Source organism: Hyla sarda, chromosome 1 (assembly GCF_029499605.1).
Source record: "Hyla sarda isolate aHylSar1 chromosome 1, aHylSar1.hap1, whole genome shotgun sequence".
NCBI classification, from domain to species: domain Eukaryota; kingdom Metazoa; phylum Chordata; class Amphibia; order Anura; family Hylidae; genus Hyla; species Hyla sarda.
In genome coordinates, this window is record NC_079189.1 from 229,192,972 (window position 1) to 229,220,553 (window position 27,582).

At 39.8% G+C, this 27,582-nt stretch overlaps 1 protein-coding gene across 1 annotated transcript in view; it reads right to left on the reverse strand.

The window, feature by feature from the left end:
* UBA6 (ubiquitin like modifier activating enzyme 6) overlaps positions 1 to 27,582 on the reverse strand; it is a 62,560-nt gene that overhangs the window by 11,342 nt on the left and 23,636 nt on the right. The window contains exons 13-28 of the mRNA XM_056568892.1: positions 25,082 to 25,148; positions 24,536 to 24,679; positions 21,722 to 21,789; positions 20,882 to 20,960; positions 19,614 to 19,694; positions 19,101 to 19,178; positions 17,268 to 17,449; positions 17,053 to 17,158; positions 15,031 to 15,120; positions 14,855 to 14,935; positions 13,770 to 13,898; positions 13,613 to 13,664; positions 10,719 to 10,782; positions 6,891 to 6,960; positions 4,370 to 4,441; positions 135 to 252 (exon numbers count right to left, since the gene is read on the reverse strand). Coding sequence (XP_056424867.1) covers positions 135 to 252; positions 4,370 to 4,441; positions 6,891 to 6,960; positions 10,719 to 10,782; positions 13,613 to 13,664; positions 13,770 to 13,898; positions 14,855 to 14,935; positions 15,031 to 15,120; positions 17,053 to 17,158; positions 17,268 to 17,449; positions 19,101 to 19,178; positions 19,614 to 19,694; positions 20,882 to 20,960; positions 21,722 to 21,789; positions 24,536 to 24,679; positions 25,082 to 25,148 — 1,481 coding nt within the window. The remainder of the gene's footprint in view (positions 1 to 134; positions 253 to 4,369; positions 4,442 to 6,890; positions 6,961 to 10,718; positions 10,783 to 13,612; positions 13,665 to 13,769; positions 13,899 to 14,854; positions 14,936 to 15,030; positions 15,121 to 17,052; positions 17,159 to 17,267; positions 17,450 to 19,100; positions 19,179 to 19,613; positions 19,695 to 20,881; positions 20,961 to 21,721; positions 21,790 to 24,535; positions 24,680 to 25,081; positions 25,149 to 27,582) is intronic.

Here is a 27,582-nt window from a genome sequence, read left to right on the forward strand (position 1 = left end):
GAATATAAAAGACTAAATAAAGAATTGACTCATCCCTATATATACATTTTTTTTTTGCATTGCATGTTTTAGTGAGATTGTGAGTTTCCGGTTATTACGTCTAAATATCTCATTCATTCAGTTGCACAACTGACCTTGTGAGGTTTGGCCATCTGCAATGACTTTATCTAACTGTACCACCGCCAGCCTCTCATCTTCACTGCTCACTGAGATTTGGTCAGGCTTCTTTGCATTTTCATCAGTTTCTACTATCTATGGGGGAAAATACACATGAAAGGTTTCCAGTCGTAAGAAGGTTTCTAAAAAATAAAAAAAAAATAAACAAACCACATATAAATGGATTTTTTTCTAATGGCTCTTTTGTCTACTGCTTCTAGTTAATTAGTTATTAGGTCTGTGGTTTAACCCCTTAAGGTCTCAGCCCATTTTGGGCCTTAAGGACTCTTATATTTTCATCCACAGACTAGTATGAGGGCTTGTTTTTTGCGCGACCAGTTGTCCGTTGTAATGCCATCACACATTTTACCATAAAATGTATGGCGCAACCAAAAAAATACTATTTGTGTGGGGAAATTAAAAAGAAAACCGCAATTTTGCAAATTCTGGAAGGTTTCATTTTCACGCCGTACAGTTTACGGTAAAAATGACACGTGTTCTTTATTCTTTGGGTCAATAGGATTAAAATGATACCCACGATAACTTACTTTTCTATTACTGTTGCGCTTATAAAAATCGCAAATTAAAAATGTTTTCGAAAAAGTTTTTAATTTTTTTTAAATTACCGTATATACTCGAGTATAAGCCGACCCGAGTATAAGCCGAGACCCCTAATTTCAACCCAAAATCCCAGGAAAAGTTATTGACTCGAGTATAAGCCTAGGGTGGGAAATACCTCATCCCCCCCTGTCATCATCCAGACCCGTCATTAACATCCTCATCATCATCCCCTTGTCATCATCCCACACATCCCCCCTTCATCATCCCATACATCCCCCCTTCATCATCCCCTTATCATCCCACACATCCCCCCCTTCATCATCCCCTTGTCATCATCCCACACATCCCCCCTTCATCATCCCCTTATCATCCCGCACATCCCCCCTTCATCATCCCACACATCCCCCCTTCATCATCCCCTTGTAATCACCCCCCCCCCCTTCATCATCCCCTTGTAATCATCCCACACCCCCCCTTCATCATCCCCTTGTCATTATCCCCACCCCCCTTCATCATCCCCACACCCTCCCTTCATCATTCTCTTCTCATCATTCGCCCTCAGTGGTCTTCAACCTGCGGACCTCCAGAGGTTTCAAAACTACAACTCCCAGCAAGCCCGGGCAGCCATCGGCTGTCCGGACTTGCTGGGAGTTGTAGTTTTGAAACCTCCGGAGGTCCGCAGGTTGAAGACCACTGCGGCCTTCAACATCATCCAGCCCCCTCTCACCCCCTTTAGTTCTGAGTACTCACCTCCGCTCGGCGCTGGTCCGGTCCTGCAGGGCTGTCCGGTGAGGAGGTGGTCCGGTGGGATAGTGGTTCCGGGCTGCTATCTTCACCGGGGGCGCCTCTTCTCCGCGCTTCCGGCCCGGAATAGAGCCGTTGCCTTGACAACGACGCAGAAGTACGTTGGCAATGAACGCACCTCTGCGTCGTTGTCAAGGCAACGTGACTATTCTGAGGCCGGGCCCGAAGCGCTTAGAAGAGGCCTCCCCGGTGAAGATAGCAGCCCGGAACCACTATCCCACCGGACCACCTCCTCACCGGACAGCCCTGCAGGACCGGACCAGCGCCGAGCGGAGGTGAGTACTCAGAACTAAAGGGGGTGAGAGGGGGCTGGATGATGTTGAAGGCCGCAGTGGTCTTCAACCTGCGGACCTCCGGAGGTTTCAAAACTACAACTCCCAGCAAGCCCGGACAGCCGATGGCTGCCCTGGCTTGCTGGGAGTTGTAGTTTTGAAACCTCTGGAAGTCCGCAGGTTGAAGACCACTGCGGGTGGGGGAGTTCACTCGAGTATAAGCCGAGGGGGGTGTTTTCAGCACGAAAAATCATGCTGAAAAACTCGGCTTATACTCGAGTATATACGGTAGTAAAACATGACAAACTCTACAAATCTGGTATTGCTGTTATCAGGCCGGCCTAAAGTATCAAAATAACATGTTAGCTGACCACAAGGTAAATGGAAAAACAAAAAAATAAAAACACAATTTGCAAAATTATCTTTTACTATTTCTATTTCACTTCACACACAATAAATATATATATATATATATATATATATATATATATATATATATATATATATTATTATTTTTTTCCCCCGCAGAATCCGTTATTGAAAAATTAAAAGGTATCATTATAGTAGTTATTTATGCCCATTATAGGGTGAGGATAAAAATGAGAGTAAAGGCGGAAATTGGCCAGGACAAGTGGATTGTCATGAGGGACAAGTAGATTTTGCTCCGTTTTAATCCCGTGGACAAGTAGTTTTTTTTAAATAAAATTTCCACACCCCTGAGGTGCTGACACAATGATGCAACTCAATATTTATTTACCCTATATCCCACATGTGGGTGTTTTGCACTTTGTAACCCAAACACAGGCCTAGGAAAATAGGGAGAAGGATATCTAATGAAAAAACTTTGTATTTTGCAGGCCTTGAGGTGCAAAATATTTTTGGTAACATTTTGGGGTACATGTGGCATTTTCATCACTTTTTATTAGATTTTTATTAGGTCCTATGCATAATGAAATTATGGAAGGGTTTCAGTCCTTCCAGCTGGTGCTCCCTCACAAACCGGACAACATCCCCATAGAACCAGGGAGAGTTCCAGTTGTAAGGGATGGAGCTGTCCCACCTATCCCAGCCCAGCTGTCTCCAGAGGGGCATGAGAAACAAGCGAGACATTTCTACCCATCTGCAGACAGCTGTTTCGTGGTTTTTGCCACTCGTCAGTACAGAGCAGGGTGATCTGGCTTGGCTGGGGTAAGAGGCCTTATGAAGCTCCGTCATACCAGGAGTGGTAATCTCTCCCTGAGATAAATACTCATCCCCTTTAGCTGCTCACAGGCCTCTTACCCCCAGAGAAGCCAGATGACCCTGCTCTGTACTGACGAAACAGCTGTCTGCAGATGGGTAGACACTTTCCTTTTGGGGAGTAGTCTGGCTTGGCATAAATCCCGATTAGCTTTTCATATTCCTTAACAGGAGCTAATCTGATACCAGGGAACACTACCTGAATAAGCTGCTTTGCATATTCCCCTACCCAGAATGCCCGCAGAGTGCAAAATGGCCTTATGAAGCTCCGTCATACCAGGAGTGGTAATCTCTCCCTGAGATAAATACTCATCCCTATATATATATATATAATTTTATATATATATATATATATATATATATATATATATATATATATATATATATAAATTAGTCTCACTTCGAGTCCCTATAAATAGTCCCACTAGGAGATCAGACTGTACAATCTTCTGCCCGCAGGTATAATACACTGTGGTACAGATCTGTACTGCAGAGTATTATGCCTGTCAGAAGACTGGAGGCTGTTTCCAGGCTTCTGGCTGCCATTGTCACCTCGCAATGGTAATACGTTAAATCCTCTGGTCGCCCATTAAAGGGGTACTCCCGTGCCCTAGCGTTCTGAACATTTTGTTTAGAATGCTTGGAGTGGCGGCTGTGATCGTGACTTCTCAGCCACACCCCCTTCATCCGTGTCTATGGGAGGCCATCACGCCCCCTCCCTTAGACGTGAATAGAAACAGCGTAGCGTGGCGTAATGAGTAGCGTGGCCGTGACGCCATGACCACGGACGAGCGAAGCTGGCGTTTGTTAAGAATGTAGGGTGCTGCGGGAGATCACTGGGGGCACCAGCAGCAGGACCCCCGCAATTAGACATATTATCCCCTATCCTTTGGATAGGGGATAAGATGTCTGGCAGCGGAGTACCACCTTAAATCTTGTGGTTGCAGGATTTAAGGGGTTAAACACCCTGGTATTAAGAAAGCCTCAGCCCTGGCTCCCAGAGGGTGCACCATATGGCAGCAAGGCCTACTCCTAGCTGACACACACAGCGTGGCCAGAAAGAGGTTAATATGTGCATTGCAGAAGCTGGTTGTCTCTACATTTATACAAACTTTTGACATGTAAGTGACCCAATCCGACTAAGAAGGGAAAAGAGCAAAGCTTTGTACTTCCTAGCTTCCATCTGTTTTCCTTACCAGCCTTCGGCTCCATATATATATTTTATTTACATGACATCTATCTCTTGCTGAGTAAGCAATGTCACTGGAGTGTCAGCCATTTGCATGAAACTAATGGAAAAAAGGGGGTTGCTCAAGATGGCAGAAGAATGCACTTACCTTGTTTGATGGTGTAAATTCTTTGATGTTCACTCCCGATATAGTTTTCTTTATCATATCCAGTGACAAATCCTGGAAACATAGGAACAATGAAGGGATAAGTCAATTATCATTGCTAATTACCCAATAGAGCCCACTACATATACTTATTTCTCTGAATAAAGCTCCATTATATTATCCTGTTATTTATTTATTTTTTTTTTTAATACCATAGTTTTGTGTCTACTAAGCATTTTTCCCTTATAAAAAGTTAAATAAATACACATTAGTGCATTTTTAATAAAACATCATTACCTAAAGTTTGCATACCTCCCTTCTTCACAGCTGGGTGCCTTGGCATTACCTCAGTGCTAATGCTGACACAGCCTGATCAAAGCTCTTAAATGTTGGAAATGCTATAACAGTTTAGATTGGAAAATTCCTTTAATGTTGGTATAAAACTTTACACCAAGGGATATGTACAGTGTACAGTGCATACTGCAGAGTTTTCAAGGTCAGGCTTTCTTCCTGGAAAATCCCCTCCAAAAATTTCTGCCACATCATTGAACGCGTTCAATGTTCTGGCAGATCTCCGCTCCGTACACATTGCCATCTGTGGGGACGGTAATGTCTGCGAAGATCTAGTATGGACTGTTTAAGTTGGCACTGGCCGGCGCTGCCCGCACTCTGGATCTCCAGCCGGATATTGTCTTGATCTTGGACTGTCACAGTTTTTGGGAAAAATTAAATTTTTAATAGTAGTTTGCCATGAAACTAGCCCTAATTAAAACAAGCACATGTGCTCCTACTGTGAGGATATCCCCCTTGACTGGCTGGCTGACCATGACTATATGACTGCTTGTACAGCACTAAAAGGGATTATTCCATGATAATAATTATTTACTATCCATGGAATAGGGGACAACTAGCTGATGGGTGGGGGTCTGACTGCTAGGAACCCCTCCAATTACGAGAACTGTGGTCAATTGCTCCCTGAGAGAATGAAGCGGCAGCAAGCATATGCTCAACCACTGCTGCATTTACATTCTACCAGTTTAGCACTCGGCAATGTTCAGAAGGCCCAAAGAGAATGAATGGATCGGTGGTTGAGCCGATAACCCATTAGGTTTGCCTGTTCTACGTGGTGATCTATACATATTATAAATCTCTGAGCAGCGTGTAAACGGGTTTTAGTTCTCTATGAAGCCCATTCATTCTGAAATAAAATTGTGGTCTAAATGAGATATTTGCACATATATGAATGCCCTAGAAGAAAATCAATACCATTTATACTGAAATGCAGTGGTACTAGGAACTATAACATATTTCTACAAGTACAACTAAACTAAGTCAGCATAAACTGTACAACCCATTTCATTTCAAATATAAAATTACAACAGTAAATAACAGTAAAAATTGACAAAGCATCCTATTCCCTCCCCCCACCAGCTAGGTTGTCTCCTCCCATTTCCTCCATTCATTTTCAATCTAAGAGCCATTTTTCTTCCCACTATAATAAATAGATTTGTATCTTCTTATCTGTTCTATTGCGTTTTGCTATTCTTGAACTTTTGGACCCTCTGGGGCAAACCATCTCCTCAATATTAATATTCTTTCCATCCCGAAGATCTTTACTATAACATTATTTCTCACCTCCTCCCTTAATCCTATCCCTAGAATAGCTGTTTTAACGTCAAAATAGATTTTTTTACCCAAATTTCTTCTGTTATTTTGTAAACCTCGGTAGAACTTAGGACACCCCCAGGCCATATGAGTCAAATCTGCCTCTTCAGCTTGGCATTTTGGACACTTTGAGTCTACACTTTTTCCTATATTATGTAAGAACCTAGGTGTATATGGAATCCTATGAGCCAATTCTATCATTAAAATTTTATGATTCATATTTAGAGATGAGTGCACAATATTTTTAAAAATCTCCCCCCATTTTTCTACTTCTATCTGTCCAACCTCTTGTGACCATTTTTCCCTATTTTTGGGGGGAGAATTATTCAGAAAGGATCCTGCGAGTCCCTGGTATACCTTGCCCAGAACTTTTGTTGATGTAGTCTGCAGACTAAATATAAAGTCCTTTAATTCGTCTCTATTTATTTCCCATCTAGGGTTATTTTTATCCTTCTCAAAGGCACTCTACTTGTATATATAGAAATTTGCTCTTCTGATTATTATATTTTCCAATAAGTGCTTTCCATTATTTCAACGTGCTCTCTACTACTAAATCATTCACTCTAGTAACCCCCTTTTTTTCCAAGTTAGCCTTTTCATTTCATAATTTCTGGAAAATATCCATTATCCCATTCCCATTAACCGTCTAGTGAATCTCCATACTCTATTTAATATATTGCAAGTGGGGATCTTTTTCCCATCTGCGTGTACACATCTACCTCCTTCAATTAATTTCCGTGTAGTGCCTCCCTTACTCCCCATTTTAGATACATTTTCAATATATAATCTTCTTTAACCATATATTCACAATATATCACAAGTTAAATGTGTTAAAAGTTAAGTGTTTATAGCACTTTACCTTTTCGGTGAACTTGATGTTGTAAACGTCTGCATATAGTTTTGCTGCACTGAGTATAAAGCTGAAATGCCTAGAAAATGATAAGAAGCGTGTCAGGACACTGTGTTAGCAACATACTTATATCTCAGTTAAATTCATAAGTCTTATACTTAGATATACATTGATCAGTCATAACATTAAAACCACCTACCTACTATTGTGTAGGGCCCATTCATACCACCATTAAAAGGCATGGATGCCATAAAACCTCTGAGGGTGTATCTAAAGGCAAATGATCCTTTAAAGCAGTGTTCCCTAACCCCCGGACCAGTACCGGTCCGTGGATCAAACGGTACTGGGCTGCCCGAGGAACTTTAAATAATTTTACATTTTGGCATAATGAAGTGGGGATGCACTGGGTAGTCTTGGAAACTGAGCTGATGGGGGGAGTGCCCCCTGGGTTAGTTTTGTGGGTATCAGCTTTATTAAATAAGAAAATGGGAAGGGATGTTGCGACGGTTGTCGCGGGTTTGGAGGCATGGCGGTACGCGCTGCAACATCAAATCCTAAACCCATGCATATTGGAGAATGTTCCACTGGCGGTAGTCCAGTTCCTTATACCAACAACAGATTTTGCTGCCTGGATGAAGAAGGGTATTTTAACATTAGGAGATATTGTGGGGGATACAGGACTGCTGCCATTTGAACATATCACTAAAAAATTTGAAATCCCTCCAAAAAGACTTTTTTAAGTATTTGCAGCTGCGACATTGTGTCTCCTCTTTTGATTGGAGAATTGAAGTAAAGTCAAGATACAATGAGTATTTCTTTAATAATAAGGGGGGTAGAGGTGGGATATCTAGATCATATAAAGCTTTACAACAAACAGATCCCAAAATAATGAATTTTCAGGTCAAATGGGAAATTGACCTAGGGTATTCTATCTCTGAAGAAACATGGTCGGGTATCTTTACTATCCCAGTCAAGTTTTCACATTGTCTCTCCCATTTGGAGTCATCGCGTAAGTTACTATATAGGTGGTACCTGACCCCGGTTAAAATGGCTAAATTCAATATAAAGAACTCTTCGGTTTGTTGGCGGTGTAAGCTGGGGGTGGGTACATTAAAACATATTTGGTGGGATTGCCCACATATAAAAAGGTTTTGGGATGAGATATATGAATTACTGAAGCTATTGTGGGGAGAAACTATGGATATTACCTGGGGGCCAGGAATGGCGTTATTATCAATGGGTTTGAATCACCTTCAACTGAAATATTCAGTGATAGCCTTCCATGTACTGGTTACAACAAGGGAGGCGATAGCCAGTTGTTGGAATAGCCAAACTCTTCCAAATATAATTTCCATTGTTAGAACATTGAAACAAATATGTATTATGGAGAAATTAAGACTAAATAGGATTGTAAAGGATAAGTCAAAAGATAAATGGCAGGAGATCTGGGAAATTTTTGAAACACAATTAAATAAGTTGGTGTGAACCTCCCTAAATACTAGGGGTGAACTCTGGGTGTGAGTGGAAAAGGGAGGCGGAAGGATAGTTAGGTGAGAGGGGTGAGAGAGAGGGAGAGATTGTAGGATGTTGTTAAGTAGAGGTTTTGTTGTTTTGGGTCTTATTTATGTATATGTGCGATAATTGTATCCTGAAAATAACAATAATAAAATATAAATAATTTTACTGTGGCGGCCGAGGCGCAGAGCATTGCGCCCTCCCGAGCCCGACCATTGTGTGAAAATTCGCTATTGTTACACTGGTCCTCCTCCTGGCCAATCAGGGAGCGGGTCTTCCTACTTCCTGATTGGCCGAAAGGCAAACCTAAGTGCCTGAAGAATTCACACAGGTCCACTCACACTGTTACTGTAATTACATCTACCTGCAGCGTCTATAACGAGACTTCCTTGCGGGGACACGCGCGATTCGTAACATCATCGCATACGCAGCTCAGGACGTAGGGACGCTTACGTCCCGTGCGGCGCCTGTGATGACTTCACCTATCGCGCGCATCCCCGCAAGGAAGTCTTGCTATAGACGCTGCAGGTAGATGTAATTACAGTAACAGTGTGAGCGGACCTGTGTGAATTCAGAGTGAGATAAACTTGCCTAATATGAGGACCTGCCCGATCATCAGGGGCAAAACTATATTCTTAGGGGGCATAATTGTTTAAATACCGGGGTAATATCTATCTGAGGGCCTGTATAAACCTATTGGGAAACCCTACCTGATCATCAGGTAGGGCTCCCCAGTAGGTAGACATGTCCCCAGATAGATATGACCCCCATCAGGTAGTGCTCCCCAGTAGGTAGATATGCCCCCAGATAGATATGACCCCCATCAGGTAGTGCTCCCCAGTAGGTAGATATGCCCCCAGATAGATATGACCCCCATCAGTGATGGGGATCATATTTATCTGGTGGCATGTCTATCTGGGGGGCCTGTCTACCTACTGGGGAGCCCTACCTGATGGGGGTCATATCTATCTGGGGACCTGTCTTCATATGGGGGAGCCCTACCTGATGGGGGTCATTTCTATCTGGGGGCCTGTCTTCATATGGGGGAGCCCTACCTGATGGGGGCACATATCTATCTGGGACATTATTTACTAGGGGAACCCTACCTGATAAAGGGACATACCTTCCTGAAGTGGGGAGCTACCGACTTAATATGGGGACTTACTTTTTAGGGGCCCTATCTAGCTAATGAGGTGACATGTTTAACTATTTAACAAAGGAGACCTACTTAATTAACAAGCGGGCCACGGAAAAATTATCAAACGTTTACCGGTCCGTGGCGATAAAAAGGTTGGGGAGCACTCCTTTAAAGGGATTGTGTCATTATAGAATTAACTATTGTTTAAATAAAGTTTTTAGGTTAACCATTATTTATTTTCTAATTTTCCATCTAAATTTTAAAATAATCCTGAAATCTAAAAGTTTCCATTCTGATCACTAGGCCTAGAACTAAGCTGAGGCTTGCTGTTATATACAGAATACTTCTTAGCAGTGTCCGACTTAACAGAGACAGGATTACAATGAAAAGGGACACCAGTAGATGGGTAACAGAGGCACACACAATAGTAGCTGCTCACAGCCTCCCCCCTCCTTTTGAATGACATTTTCAGGTCAGTGAACTCACTAAGACACCTTTCCCATTTAGATCAATGGGATAGCATCAGTTTATTATCATCCATGTCTACAGGGTTTGCTGTAGAACATGTCTCTTAATACTTTAATGACTTTACAGCTCAGGCAAGATTGATACCCAATAATAATGTAAAAAGATTTAAATAAAAAATACAAATCATTAATTGGAAACCGATTAGTACAAAACAGCGAATCCTACAGATGCTCAGATCCAGATAATTTGGAGGAGCTCAACACCTTGAACTCTTTGCAAAACTTTTAAGACATAGTTTGAGGAACATGACAGCTGCAGGGTGCATCATCCTGCTACAGAGATAAATAAATAACAGTTAACTTATACCGGAATATCGGTATAAGTTATCGGCAATCGGCCCTAACCTCCACAGAGTATCGGTATTGGCCCTTAAACGATATCGGTCGATCCCTAATTTTTATGTTATGTCAGATTGGTATATATTAATATATAGGTATGTATACAGTATATATTTGTGTACCTGCTTAAATAACACATACAGTGTTTACAGATGGTAATATGCACTTTTCCAAATAAAATGGATAAGCAGCTTGCAAAGGGACAAATTACCCACCCTTTGACTGTAATCATTTAGGAGGACTAGATGTGTACGTCTATTTGAGCCCAATCCATATCATATAGGAAGACTTCCCAACAAAAAATAAAAATATACTTACAAAGGATCCTCTATATCAAATTCTATTGGAGTAGGTGGCCGTTTTGGAGACTGCCAAAATAAGCCTCAAAAGAAAAAACAAAAAACATTACAAACAATTAAATAATGAAGGTATCAATAAAAAGTAGTCAACTTTTAGTGAGTAGCAATGTATGGTCCAGATTGGCCATTACAGTTGTTCAAATTGGCCAGGCCATACATGATCAATGACACACAAGCAATCTTTTTGGGATCATCATGAGAATATTCTGAGAACATTTATTCCTAAAAGATTGTTCATAATTAAAAGAGATTTCCTGAAGGAAAAATCTTTTGTTCCACTATTATCCAAATGCTGATTTATCTATCAGTGCTCGGACAGGCACAGGCCCTATTCATTTCAATGCTAGAGTCTACATTCAGGTCATTTCAAGTTTTGAATCGGATTGAGAAATTAAAGGGGTTATCCAGGAAAAAAACTTTTTTTATATAACAACTGGCTCCAGAAAGTTAAACAGATTTGTAAATTACTTCTATTAAGAAATCTTAATCCTTTCAGTACTTATGAGCTGCTGAAGTTGAGTTGTTCTTTTCTGTCTAAGTGCTCTCTAATGACACGTGTCTCGGGAACTGTCCAGAGTAGAAGCAAATCCCCATAGCAAACCTCTTCTACTCTGTGCAGTTCCCGAGACAAGCAGAGATGTCAGCAGAGAGCACTGTTGCCAGACAGAAAAGAACAACTCAACAATTCAGGAGCTGATAATTATTGGAAGCATCAAGATTATTTAATAGAAGTAATTTACAAATCTGTTTAACTTTCTGGAGCCAGTTGATTTAAAAAAAAAAAATTTTCCCCTGGAATACTCCTTTAAGCTTACAGCGATTTTCAGTCTGTGACAAAACTTGGACATGTTGGGAGAATGGCTCAAACATAGTCACTAGCTGACTACGTTCAGGCCACTGAAATGAATGGGGCCTGTGCCTGTCCGAACACGCATACATCAGCATGCCATTTTAACATTTTCCCAATGTATACGTGCCGGGGCACCAAATGTGATGTAAACGAGGCCTAATAGGTTTTTTAGCCCCCAAAAAAGTAGATTTCTTCCAAGGGATGAGTTTTGTTTTTAAATAAAAATTCATCAAATTTATTAAATGTGTATGGGGACCTTAATCCTAGCCAGAGATCTGAAAGACCGCCCAGTCTGCAATTAAAATGCCTAATTTCCCCCAATAACATACAAGCTTGGTTTACATTTACTGTAGATTGACAACTGTAAAATGCCCCTCCACATAAGATCACAAACAAACAGTCTACCATTCATAGAAGTTGGAATGATTTATTAAGAATACAGATTACAGTTTTAATATTTCACAAAACAGAGCAACAGAAGAGTTATTTGAACAGAATGCATTTTATTATATTACTAGCTGAGTACCCGGCGTTGCCCGGTTTTTCCTTCCTAATCCTTGTTGGGGAGGTAAATTAAAAAAAGGAGGAAGCTTTTGACTTCATATCCCGTCCTTATATATTGTTGTCATATCCCAACCCCATATCCTGTCCTCATATCTCAACCTCATATCCAATCCTCATGCCCCGACCTCATATGGGACTGATTTGTGATGAAGATATTGTAAGCTGAAAATAGAAGGGGACGTGGCTTTGTGGGACTGGGCGTGATTTGAAAGCCAGACCGGTGCACAAAAAGGGTAAATAATAAAAGGGTGGGGCATAAAATGTGGCCGTGTCTTTGTGAGAAGGGGTGCGGCTTGCAAGCCGGATACACACATTCACCAGGAGATGCAGAGCGAAGCTTATAGAGTAAGGTAACGGAAGTCCCATATACTTGCATGGGACTTGAAATAAAAACCCATCTTTTATATAAGGGTGTAGGTAAGGGTTAATTTAACTATTATATATTTTTATTTGACACATAAGTAATGTGTACCAGGTATTCTTGAAATACCTCCAGCCGTACGGAAGTTATGTGGGAACATACATTCCCCATTGATTTGCATGGGACTTTAATCAAAAACCCCAACCCTCACAAATGGGTGTAGTTAAGGGTTAAATTAACTATCCTATATTTTAAGTGGACCTCCTATTTGGAAGTTATGCAGTAACATATTTCCCATTGACTTGTATGGGACTTTAAACAAGAACCCTGACCCTACCAAATGGGGGTGAGTAAGGGTTAAATTACCTATCCTATGTTTGTTGTTGATATATAAGTAACATGTGTGCCAAGTTTCATGTTATTATCTTCAGCCGTTTGGACGTGGTGCTGGAACATATACACACACACACACACACATTGACTTTTATATATACTAGCTGAGTACCCGGCGTTGCCCGGTTTTTCCTTCCTAATCCTTGTTGGGGAGGAAAATAAACAAAGGAGGAAGCTTTTGACTTCATATCCTGACCTCCTATCCCGTCCTCCTTTCCCGTCCTCCTATCTCGACCTCCCATCCCGACCCGTAATATGTGTACCAGTTATTGAAATATCTCCAGCTGTACAGAAGTTATGTGGGAACGTAAATTTTCCATTGATTTGCATGGGACTTTAAACAAAAACCCCAACCCTCACAAATGGGGGTAGTTAAGGGTTAAATTAACTATCCTATATTTTAAGTGGACATATAAGTAACATGTGACCAAGTATTATCGAAATATCTCCAGCCGTTTGGAAGTTATGCAGTAACATATTTCCCATAGACTTGTATGGGACTTACATAAACATAAACCCCGCCCCTGGCAAATGGCAGTGAGTAAGGGTTAAATTACCTATCCTATGTTTGTTGTTGATATATAAGTAACATGTGTGCCAAGTTTCATGTGAATATCTTTAGCCGTTTGGACGTGATGCTGGAACATTTGAGTTTTATATAGATAGATTATTAGAAGGTACTTACTACCATCTTTTAACCGGGTGTCAAGAGGGAATGAATGCAGTAACTGCTGTGCCTAGAATAATCAAAAAATTAAGGGTTTTTAAAAAGTAACATCTTACTGGGGATCGTACACAATGTTTATCTGTGCATCTAGAGTCCTGTGTAAGGTTTTACTGACCTTGTGATTGAAATACTTTTCAAACTTCAACCTTGCCAGTTCTACACACTGTGACCAGCATCTGGGTTTCCTGCTCAGTAGTTTAACAACATGGAAGCAGCCTTCTAAGCTTTCACAAGACTTTATTTTCTGAAAAGAAAGGCAAGAATATGAGAATATTGTTTCAACAGAAAATCCATCCTATAGACCAGTGCTTCCCAACCAGTGTGCCTCCAGCTGTTTTAAAACTACAACTCCCAGCATGCCCAAACAGCCTTTATATCAGCCTCTAGCAGTACAACAAAGCTGTTTATAAATCCCTCACTCTGCTGATCCAGTCCCGGTCTCTACAGTAAAGCTGATAGGATAGACCAACATATCCTGTTCTCTGCAGCTGACTATGTGCTCCAGTGTTCAACGTTGTAAAGTACCTGTCATGATCTTGATACATTTTTTAATCCTCACAGTTCACTCCCCCCCCCCCCCCCCCATGATAAACCACCCAGTCTTATTTTTATAATTCTTTTAGCTTTGTACTTAGCATAATATACGACACAATATCTAAGTCTCTGAGAGCTCTACAGAGTGGGAAGGGGCATTACCCATCTGAAGCTCTGCTGGGGAGAACTTCCTCCCTTATTCTGCTGTGCTGCTCTAAACACACAGCCTAGAGCAGTTCAGTGTGTGATAAGCTGTAATTTGGCTGAGACAGCACCCCCCCCTTCCTCCCACAGCTTTATGCACTGAACTCTACAGTGTGTCAGCTGCACAAGGGAGCAGAACTATCCAGCATAATGTTTAACAATATGCACTGAAGGCTGAATAGCTACATAACAAAAAACTAACAAAAATCTTTGTTTTTAATGATACATCATTTCATTTGTCTGCAGTAAAGTAGCCTCTAGTTAACTGCTCGAACTACTGTACTGTATACTTCTTTTTAGTGAAGTAAAGGTGGTTAATATTATTTAGAACGTGTAAAAGTGTTGAAAATATGCTATTCTGAAATATAAAATTTACTGCATGGTAATAAACCGTGTATATGTATAGGCACATAGGAAGTGTGAAGAGTTTTCTGCACATTTCATAGAGAACAATATACATACCTGTAAAACTTCTTGTACAGTTGAATGTGTTTGCCAAAATTTGTTGTATAGTGATGGTTTGTGGGTAAAAGAGCTCTCAAACTGGATGTGCATAAAAATAAAGTAAACCAATGAGAACAGGGCATAAAAAAAAAAACTAGAAATGATTAGAACTGCAAATAATGTTTATCCTCTACCTTATCTCTTGCCCACTGAATGGTGTGTTCAATGGTGGCTGGAAATGACTTTAAAGTGCAAAATGGGATTTCTTCATCTGGAGGATCTCGCTACATTAAAAAACATAAAAATCATTAAATTATTAAAGCACTTGGTTTGTAATAACCACTGTTCATCCAGCTTCAGCTTTGTCCGTTCTAACTTTTTCAGATAGAAGTGCAAAAGTAGCAGAACATGGCATCTACTTTAAAGGGGTACTCCGGTGGGAAAAACAATGTTTTAAACCAACTGGTGCCAGAAAGTTAAACAGATTTGTAAATGACTTCTATTAAAAAATATTTACCCTTCCAGTACTTATTAGCAGCTGTATGTTACAGAGGAAATTCTTTTCTTTTTGAATTTCTTTTTTGTCTTGTCCACAGTGCTCTCTGCTGACACCTCTGTCCATGTTAGGAACTGTCCAGAGCAGCATAGGTTTGCAATGGGGATTTTCTCCAGCTCTGGACAGTTCCTGATACGGGCATCAGGTGTCAGCAGAGAGCATTGTGGACAAGACAAAAAAGAAATTCAAAAAGAAAATAATTTCCTCTGTAGCATACAGCTGCTATTATGTACTGGAAGGATAAAGATTTTTTTTAACAGAAGAAATTTACAAATCTGTTTAACTTTCTGGCACCGGTTGATTAAAAAAACAAAAACAAATTAAATGTTTTCCACCGGAGTACCCATTTAACCCCTACAGGACCCATGACGTACCGTTACATCATGAGTCTGCTTCTGTTCTATAACCCGGGGCCATGGCGGGTCGGGCCCGGCCTCTAACAATGGCCGGGACCTGTGGCTATTAACCCTTTAGACGCGGCGTTCAAAGTTGAACGCCGTGGCTAAAGTGAAAGTAAATCATTGCCGGTTAGCTCAGGGAGCTGTTCGGGATGTCCGCAGCAAAATCGCAGCATCCCGAACAGCTGTGACACAGCAGGAGGGCCCCCTTACCTTGCCTCCTGGTGTCCGATCGCCGAATGACTGCTCAATGCCTGAGATCCAGGCATGAGCAGTCAAGCGGCAGAATCATCGATCAGTGGTTTCCTATGAGAAACCATTGATCAATGTAAAAGATCAGTGTGTGCAGTGTTATAGGTCCCTATGGGAGCTATAACACTGCAAAAAAAAAAAAAAAAAAAAAAAAAAAAAAAAGGGAATTAAGATCATTTAACCCCTCTCCTAATAAAAGTTTGAATCACCCCCTTTCCCCATTTAAAAAAACAAACAAAAAAAAAACAGTGTAAATAAAAATAAACATATCTGGTATTGCAGCGTACAGAAATGTCCGAATTTTAAAAATATATTGTTAATTCCAAAATTGTGTCTTTTTGGTCACTTTTTATATCATGAAAAAAAATGAATAAGTCCTATGAATACAAAAATGGTACCACTAAAAACTTCAGATCACGGCGCAAAAAATGAGCCCTCATACCGCCCCATACACGGAAAAATAAAAAAGTTATAGGGGTCAGAAGATGACAATTTTAAACGTATACATTTTCCTGCATGTAGTTATGATTTTTTCCAGAAGTACGACAAAATCAAACCTATATAAGTAGGGTATCATTTTAACCGTATGAACCTAAAGAAGAGAAAGTGTCATTTTTACTGAAATATTTACTGTGTAGAAACTGAAGCCCCCAAAAGTTAATAGCGTTTTTTTTTTCCAATTTTGTCTCACAATGATTTTTTTTTCCGTTTCACCGTAGATTTTTGGGTAAAATGACTGATGTCACTGCAAAGTAGAATTAGTGGCGCAAAAAATAAGCCATCATATGGATTTTTAGGTGCAAAATTGAAAGAGTTATGATTTTTTAAATGTAAGGAGGAAAAAACGAAAATGCAAAAACAGAAACCCCCGGGTCCTTAAGGGGTTAAGGCTGTTTGTGTGTATAGGAAGCAATAAAAGCATGCATTATGAGGCAGTTTTACTTCTGACCACTGTTAGGTGGCTACTTTCTTGAGAATTGAATAAACTATAATTTAATATAAGTTCTTACATAACTGTTATAGGATTCTGTTAATCGAGGTACAATAACTTCTGTGTGTCCTTTCGTCCCCATGGTCCCAGAGTCGAGCAGAGGTCTCATGTTAGACACAGAGCGACTGTATGATAAAATAGACAGAATTGAGCACACAAACAAGTTTCAAGTGACATTACAAAGTAGAATCAATAAATCTGTTCAAACACAGAAACTGCTACACGTACAGCTACCTGTCTACGTATCTTCTGGCTTCCACATTGTCCAGTGCAGTCACAATGATGTCCTGTTTACCGTAAAAATCATCTGTGTAGATATTCTCTGTGGCAGGACACACTTTATCCAGACGTGGTTCAATTCTCAACTGTGGGTTAATGCTTAAGGTTGCTGCCGCAGCAGTACAGCTTTTAGGTTTCTGACACAACAAAGAAAAAATATACCATTGGAAACAAGTAGCTTAAAGGGTACTCCGGTGAAAAACTTTTTTTATTTTTTTAAATCAACTGGTGCCAGAAAGTTAAACAGATTTGTAAATTACTTCTATTAAAAAAATCTTAATCCTTCCTGTACTTATTAGCTGCTGAATACTACAGTGGAAATTCTTTTCCGTTTGAAACACAGAGCTGTCTGCTGAATCACGAGCACAGGGCTCTCTGCTGACATCTCTGTCCATTTTTAGGAACTGTCCAGGGTAAAAGGAAATCCCCATAGCAAACATATGCTGTTCTGGACAGTTCATAAAATGGACAGAGATGTCAGCAGAGAGCACTGTGCTCGTGATGTCAGCAGACAGTTCTGTGTTTCAAAAAGAAAAGAATTTCCGCTGTAGTATTCAGCAGCTAATAAGTACAGGAAGTATTGAGATTTTTTAATAGAAGTAATTTACAAATCTGTTTAACTTTCTGGCACCAGTTGATTAAAAAAAAAAAAAAAAAAAAAAAAGGTTTTTCACCGGAGTACCCCTTCAAAGTAAAACAAAACATGAAATATGTTTTTTTATCGGCCGTGGTCTGAGTGTTCAGATCCAGACGGATCATTAGAAAGAGAAGAGAAGTATTTGGCGCCCACCTCTCTCCCTGGTCTATGAAATCAAGAAAATCCCCAAAGACTTACATTTTCGATCGTCTCATTGGTGTGACAGCTGGGAGAGAACGTACTATGCGTGTACATTTCCTGGTTTATTCTACTGATCGGTTGGGGTCTACACTCAGACCTGAACCGCTATGACATAGGAAATGTTTTTTTTTTGTTTAAAGGACAGTGCTTGTTTAACAGAAGTGGGTAATAACCAACAAGCTACTTTTGTATTCGAAGTCTACTGTATATTTCTTAATTCTTTAAATGGATTTTCTACTTGTAAATATGTATGCTTCAGATTAACACCACTGATGGGAACTAAGCTAGATGGATAAAATACAGTGCTTGTATGGCTGGTAACACCCAAACCCCTGTATCCTTGTCATCACTGGACTTACCAGTGATAGGACCAACATATTGGTAGAATGTGCGGTTATGCAATAATTATGCAAACAAATGAGCTTTTACAAGATTTGCCTGCAGATTTCATGGGTATGTCGCACAGAAATTTTGGAATGTGAGAATATGTATGGACATTTATCAACGGCTTTAGTCAGGTTTTCTTTACTATAATTGTCGCAAAATTGTCGCAACTGCGACTACGTGATTTTTCGTGCAACATTTTGACTGGAAAGCGAGAAAAGCAAGTTTTCCAAAAATGAACTACGTAGTAAAAATTTTAAAATGGACTACGGGTAATCAGGTATTTATTAACTGCGACAGTCGCAACTGCGCAAAAAAAAGTCGCAACTCCAGCTCAAACATGGAGCAGAAAAAGCTACAACCAAAGTAAAAAAGGAAAAAAATTGCTTACGTGAAAGAAAATTATCAACAGGCTGAAACCAGTTGATAAATAAGTCGCACATAAGCAAAAAAAAAGTAAGGAAAAAATTACTAAAAAAAAATGATACATAAGCAAACATTGATAAATGTCCCTCATTATTCTCACTACACTTTCTAATAAATGGTAATTTTACATTGTAACATACCTGGATGTGGTAAGGCCTGAAGAGAAACTGTCTGTTCAAGTTAGATTTTTCAATTAAGTCAGGGTCTGTTACAGTAATCTGAAAGCAAAGAAAGAAGTGCTATTTATTACATGAGGTTTCTCCAGGTTAAAAACCCACCCAAGTACGGTCTGCAAATAGGGGGATAATCACTTCATTCTCCAAAATAGATATTGACCAGGTCATTTACTTGGACCACTTTTGGTAGCTTCTGGCACTATATAACAGAAACAACCCACTTGTCCTTTTGATGAAGCTCCCACCCCGTCATCTATCCGTCACTATTTGGGCCTTGTCACAGTCACTCAGATCCCTACGCATCGCCTTTTCTCATGCTTCCAACACATCAACTGTTCATTTGCTGCCTAATATATCCCGAACAATGGAAATAACTCGTTTTAATGACTGATCAGATATAATTAAATATATATATATATATATATATATATATATATATATATATATATATTATATATATAATGTCTGCATACTTACCAAGCCTTTTTGTGAGTCAGAGCCCGCCCCTAGGAGTGCAAAATTCTTCAGCATTTCACAGCCAATAGCTCCACATCCAACCTGCAGATAAAGGTTGTCTATTAAATCCATCAAATTAATGTTCATTTAAATTCAAAACATTTTATGTACTGTATTCCCCAAATGTACGTACGATTCCTTTAAGACAAAAAAAAGTCACTAGAACAGTTAAAATTCTATGGCACTACCTTTAGAATACCTTTATTATCATGCACCGTCTCAAGCTGCAAATGGATTTATAGGAAGTCTCAGATTTTTTTTCTATAAATCCATACATAGCATGCTTGGCTTTTCAAGCAGTGTTAAGCAGAAATAAACTGGCTTAGCTGCTGCCCATTTGTTTTAGGGGGAGGGAAATCAGTGGAGGTCTCAGCACTTGGATTCCCACTGACCAAAACTTCTGACTTGTCAAGGATGAAGAAGTTTACTAAGGAATAATACACTATTGCATAATAAAGTATATACTACATCCCAAGGACCAAAGATCTAATACAGAGGTAGCTCAGATTGGTCAAAGGCTAGTGAGATCTCCGACTGTATCAGCCATTTAGTAATATATAACATATCCAAGCACATGACTATGTAGCACCCAACATACAATTGCCCATAACATTTTGCCTACTCCATAAAGAGTTTTCATTTACCATTTCTAGCCCATAAAATAAGAATATGTTTCCAATCTAGTAGGCCAAGTCTGACAAATACAAGTCTTTAAAAAGTTTACCTAAGCAGGGTTCTCAAACTGGTGGCCCTCCAACTCCTAGCATGCCTGGACAACAGTTGGCTGCAGCTAACGGCTGTCTGGTATGCTGGGAGTTTAAGTCTTGCAACATCTGGAGGGCCATCAGTTTGAGACCCCAGACCTAAAGGTACATTGGACCTGAAACTTTAAACTATTTTGCAATACACATTAGGGCCCCACACAAATGCTTTCCTTCCTATAACAATATCAGCCTTACTGACCACAATATACTGTAGTACCAAAATAGTAAAGCCAATAAAACAGCCCCATTCCATATATCTCTGCCTCTATAGGGCCATTTTTTATTTTATCCCCACCAAACATAGAATGGCATTCCTTTATTCCAATAGTAAATGTTTCTCCCTAATATTTGGATTCATATGTAAATATGAATGCAATGTTTAGGTGACCATATAATTCTTGCATTCTTCCTACACGTTTTCTCAATGTATAGGCAAAGAAACGTACCATGGTAGAGATTACTTACCAAAAAAATATTTAAACTCTGAATCTTCCTGCATAATGTATCTCCAATACAAGCTCGGAGGGCATCATATCGATCACCTCTGCGTATGCATAAAAAAACAGTGTTGAAAATAAATACTACATTAACCTGAAACATTGGAACATTTTGTGAATGGCTGTTTTTGATTTTTTTATTATTATTTGTACTAAGGTCTGTAGTTCCCCTTGAAATGTATTTTAGATAGCTTATTATTAAATAAGTGACCAAATGGTACAAAAGGAGAAGAATATTGCAAATTTAAAGGGGTACTCCGGTACTGGCAAACATTTATTTATTTTTTTTAAATCAACTGGTGCCAGAAGGTTAAACAGATTGAAAGAGGTGGCAGCAGAGAGCACTGTGGTCAGACAGAAAATAAATTAAGAAAAAAGAAAAGAACTTCCTCTGTAGCATACAGCAGCTGAGAAGTACTGGAAGGATTAAGATTTTTTAAATAGAAGTGATAAAAATTTTTTTCCATTGGAGTACCCCTTTAAAATCAGTGGTTAAAATCTATGGTTTTGACAAGTACCAAGTGTGTGTCATGTAAAATCAGGCGTCAATGCAGTTTACACAAGGATGCAAAAACTGAATGAAACCTTATGTATATTTAAAAGCTAAATATTGCAAATTGTTCACAAATTAAGTTTATTAAAATGCAAATGAAAGCAAAAGGGATGGAAGACTCTTTACGTATTGTTAATGGAGGAAGAGACTGTATACACATCAAACTCATCTTTAATACACAGTCCTATGGTGTACACAATTCTACTACAATTCCACTACTGGAAATCACAAAGATTACATTCGCAAGAGCCATACCTAGGAAGGAATTCTTCTTGTTTAGTCTGTTCCAAGGAATTCACAATATCCATGGCATCCAGAAACAGCTAAAAAAAAATATTAAAATATAACATTTAATAAAAACTGTAGTAATCTCACAGCTTCTAGAATAAATAATAACTCATAAGTGATGATCATGCTAGGATTACCCAAATGATTATATGTGGCTTCTTAGCAACAGATTTTGGTATTAGGTGTTACCACGGTAAAAGGTAGAGTCTACTGATGTAGCAGTGTTGCCGACACTCCATATACATTATATAGAGAATGTTGGCTGTCGGCCTCCACTGCTAGGAAGTGCGTACTGAGAATTAATTGAAGGAAAAAAGTTAAAGGAATACTTTATTCTACTATAACTGACTGTAGGATATAATGGATGGAGAGAAGCTGAGCTCTGGGCTATATAAGCTTATGTGATTTGGGGCAGGAGTAGAAGGTAGAGCAAATCTTAACAGGACTCCTTGGAGAGAAAATTTGAGTCCTACTCATTCCGCTCACACAGGGAGATTGACAGTTTCCTCTCTCAGAGTGTGTGTAGAGAAGACTGTCAATCTACTGGCATGGGTTGGGTACGCCTCACTCACTTTTTTCTAGGAGTCCCAGCAGCATTATGATGAGCTTTATTCCTGCTCAGCTTCTTGCTCTCTACAATATACTGCTCTTAGATTGGGCAGCAGAAACCATCTAACAGGTTTGCTGTTACTTAAAGGGGTTATCCAGAAATAGAGAGACAAAAAAAAAAAAATTAAGAAAACACACATTACCTGTCCTCATATTGTTAGTACTATTACAACTTGGCTCCATCCACTTCAATGGAACTGAGCTGGAATACAACAGATGACCAGAGGGCAGCTCTGTTTTTCTATCCTGATTAATCTCTTTAACCCCTTAAGGACACAGCCCATTTTATTTTAGCATTTTCCTTTTTCATCCTCGCCTTGTAAAAATCATAACTCTTTTATAATTTAATCCACAGACCCATATGAGGGCTTGTTTTTTGCGCGACCAGTTGTTCTTTATAATGACGTCACTCATTTTACCATAACGTGTATGGTGCAACCAAAACAATATTGCTTGTGTGGGGAACATGCTGTACACTTTATGGTAAACCTGACGTTTTCTTTCTTTTGTGGGTCAACATGACTAAAATGATACCCATGACTACATACTTTTCTATTACTGCACCGCTTAAAAAAAAATCTAACATTTTTACCAAATTAGTATGTTTAAAATCCCTCTATTTTGACAACCTATAATTTTCTAATTTTTGACAACCTATAACTTTCTAATTTCTGCTGTATGACAACTTTGCACCATGATCTGTACTTTTTATCGATACTACATTTGCGTATGTGAAACTTTTAAATTGCTTTTTATAATTTTTTTTGTAATAAAATGTTACAAAAAAAAGCAGCAATTTTTTTTTCTTACACCGTTCACCGTACATTATATTTTGATATTTAGGACAATTGCACAAGTAGAGATACCAAATATGTTTATTTATTTTTTTACTTTAATTTATTTTTCTTGGGGAGGGGATTTTTCACATTTATTATTATTATTATTTTTTTTAAACTTTTTATGTCCCCATAGGGGACTATTTATTGCAATCATTTGATTGCTAATTCTGTTCAGTGCTGTGCATATGCATAGCACTGATCAGTGTTATCAGGGATCTTCTGCTCTGGTCTGCTCGATCAGACGGACGAAGGCAGGTAAGGGCACCTCTGTCGGCCATTTTAGATGATCATCCAATATAATGCCCGCATTGATCACGGCATCTGAGGGGTTAATGGCGGACATCAGCGCGATCACGATCAGCAGGTCCCTGGCTGCTGATAGAAGCCAGGACCTGATATGCATGATGCGAGCACCGGTGCGGTGCTCGCATCATGTACAGGACGTTAATGTACGTCCTGGTGCGTTAAGTACGACCGTGTCGTTAAAGGAGACGTCCCATGCCTGGAAGTACAGAAAATCACAGGATAGAGAATACGTTTTAGATCGCGGAGGTGGGGGGAGGGGGTGCTGGGTCCGACCGCTGTGGCCCTCACACGATATCTTGTATGGAGCTATGGCTCTCCCCCAGAAAGGCTCACCGCAACCCCTGCCCAAAACCCGCCACAACACCTCCATATATCTGAATGGCTCACCCATAGAGATCTATGGAAAGGGCGTGGTGGCCCCCGCTTCGGGGGTCGTGACGCGCCAATCTGGGTGAGATCCAGGGGTGCATACAGGAGATCACGGGTGGTCACAGCGTTCGGACCCCCTGTGATCTAAAACTTATCCCCTATGCTGTTGAAAGGGAATACATTTTTCTGTACTTCAAGGCATGGGACTTAAGAGTGTTTCAGTCCTAAATGTCTTCACACTTTTTAAAGATTTTGTACACATATTCGTTTAATCACTTCCACACAGACACATTTAAAAGATTATTCAGTACCTGCAGATTTGAAAGCTCTAAAAAAAAAAATTTTTGTGATAACGGAAGAAATTGTAAAAGGTAAAAACCTAAATAAGTGTGCCTATCTACCCACCTACGTAACTAGCTGGCTACCTACCTATCTGTCGGCACACCACTGATCAGCCATTGATGCTTTATCCTGAGGACAGGCAATCGATGCAAAAGTCCTGGAAAACCCCTTTAAAACCCAGGACCAAGTGCTGTACACACGACTCATGGTTTATTTCCAGTTAAAGAAAACATGAACCTTGGGACTCTTCAGTGTCAAATTACAAAACCAGTTAAGAGAAAGCAGAGAAAGCAAAGTAACCATCACATATACACACCCATTGTTGTAGAGGAGAAAACTTTTCTGATACAGCTTTCAAAACTTCTTGGCTGATAATTCCACCCATCGCTGCTGCAAAGGGGGGCAGAAAGCCCTGAGCTGTCCAGGACAACCACTTCACTAAGTGCTTATCAAGTACAGGCTGAAATAAGACCAGAGAAGATATGTTCACTCGAGGATAGGTTAAACAGCTGTACACATTACAAATAGAATCTTCAATCTATGCATGAGAAAAGGCAAAGCATATAAAGGAATATTAGAAAAACATTACTGGTGGATATCAGACTACCCTAAAATGGGTTTGTCTGCTTTTAGAATGTCTATTAATGTAAAAGAGGGGACTCACTTGGGAACCCCTCCATTAGCCACTATACTGCTGTAACGTATAGTTTGCTGCCAGGGGGCATGGTAACCCATATGAAATCAGATGCATGCAAACAAGAATCTAATTATAATTTGTAAATGCCAATGGTTGCACATATAAAGTAATTTAAAACAATAAAGCCTTTAACCTGGGAAGCAGTCTTTAGGCTGTGAAACCTACTTTACTCTGCAGATTTTCATTTATAGATGCCGCTAAAGTCTGCATATCTTCGGCATCCTGAAGGCACCTACATCAATAAAATTCAACTTATTATTTCACATATCCATTCACAATCTTATATCAATCAAAATGTACATTTACATGGTGCCACGACTGTAGAGAAAAGATGATATGAACCGTACATCCAATCTATTGCTTCTGAATATAAACATGGGCTTTGTGATACATATTCTGATCAAACCATATAAGCCCACTTGATAATTCATGGCGACTTCTTTAAGGTGGGTCACTACTCTAATAGGTGTCGCAATCCATGACAACCACCATGGCAACAACAGCATATGTGGTCCACAATTTTTTTTTACTGTGACATATGTTTAAAAGGTTTAAAAAAAATAAAATAAATAAAAATCTAGATTGTGGAAATAAGTAAATAAGATAAAAAGTAGGACAAATTAAGCATATGGGATAGATTGCTGAATAGGTAGACAGGTATTCAAAATGTCTAGGAAAAGATTTCCAATAGCTTTCTTAGCAGGGATCATTTGTTAAATCTTTAAGGCTCAATGCCTATCAGCTCTTTACTTGGATATGTCCTAAAGATCTAAAGTAGTGTAGTAGGGTTCCACTTCTGCAGCCCCACTTATCAAAAGAATGGGAACCCCCAACATGTTTCCTGATTTGCAGTGGCCACTTCTCTCCTTTAAAGTAAGTCTGTCACCAGTGTCACCTGCACTAACCTGTCAGTAACACTGATGACAACGGTACTTACCTTGCCCCGTTCCGTGCAGTCGTTCTTCGGTAATCTTCAGCTCAGAGCCTGACTTGGAGCATGGGTGGAGCTTAGTGACGTCATCGCTGTTTTCTAGCAGCAGGACCCAGCAAAGAGCAGAAGCGGTGACGTCACTAAGCTCCACCCATGCTCCAAGCCGGGCCCGGAGCTGAAGCTACCGAAGAACGACTACAAGGAACGGGACAAGTTAAGTACTGTTGTCATCAGTGTCACCTGCACTACCTGTCGGTACCGATAAATTAGTGCAGAAGACACTGGTGACTGATTTCCTTTAAATATAATGGTAGAGAAGAAACTGCTACAATATCAGCAAACAGGTTGAGCCGAGTATTTTGAAAATGGAACCTAGACAACTAAGACTTATCTTGTTCCTTTAGGACAACACTATTCATACAGCCTCAGTATTGAGCTGCAGAAAGAGCCATGTATTATGTTAAAATAGATACAACACTGCACCACATTTCCCCTGCAGTGACTGCTAGCAGCTCATGGAAAATAAATAAAATATTAAACTTTTTCATGGGTGCTATATATAACACTTCTAGTAGTTTTTTAAAAGATGTCCAAGGACTATTTTTTTTCCTTGTGTAGTGTAGTTAGGATGTGAGAGACTGTCGGCGCCTGCCCTCTGCTCAGAGAAAAGCGCAGACGCAGGCTCTCATGTCTTACAACGTGAGTGAATAATTTTGCATATTCTAAAGAGGATGGAAATAATGAGGAGATAGGGGAGCATGGTGAGCTGGCTCCCTGCCTCCACTGCGCAGGGCTGCACAATATAAATAGAAGTATGAAGACTTAAAACTCCATTACTCACTTAAGTAACCACTAATTGTCATGTTTGTTCTCCTGCATTATAACCCAGAATGCTGGGTTTAGTGCAGATGATCAGCCAGTTCATTTTAACACATTACAGAACAAGGGGGTAGGGTTACGCCCTCAGTCTTTAGTACTTAAGGACCAAAGGCATACCTGTACGCCCTGGTCCTGTTAACTGGGTTTGAAGTGGGCACAAGAGCTGAGCACGCTTCATTCTTGGTGCGTCCCGGTTGCTATGAGCAGCAAGCACTCAGGGTTAATGCCGGGCATTGCCGATCAGGGCGATGCCCGGCATTAACCCTTTAGATGCCGCAATCAAAGTTGATTGCAGTGTCTGAAATAAAATTAAAAAAAACACACACACAACACACAACACACACGATCCCAGCTGCCCAGTGGAGTTGAATGGGACTATCGCAGGGAAATTGTTATGTCCCAATCAGCCGAAGGGACGGCGGTAGGGCCAAAGCTTAGCATTGAACAGTGTATAGAATCGCAAAATTGCAGTCCTATGAGGACTTAAGTTAGAATCACCCCCTTTTGCCATTAAAAAAAAAATAATTATTATAATGTAATACATAATAAATATAATCGTGCGTAAATGGCAGAACTATTAACCCCTTAACGACATTTGCCGTAAATGTACGTCATGGTGCCGTGGAACTTAACGCACCATAGCATACATTTAAGCTCCATCATGAAAAAAGAAAAGTCAAACAGGAAATACCAGTTCACAAAAAGCTAGCCACAGTGTTATGGTAATCTCACAACATAGGCATTTAGCCCGAAGACCAGCGCAGATCCTTCCTAAGCATGTCCATTACTGCCTGCCAGGTACGTACTAAAATCACCTTATAATGGATAGCCCCTTTAAATATTAGAAGGTCGATTG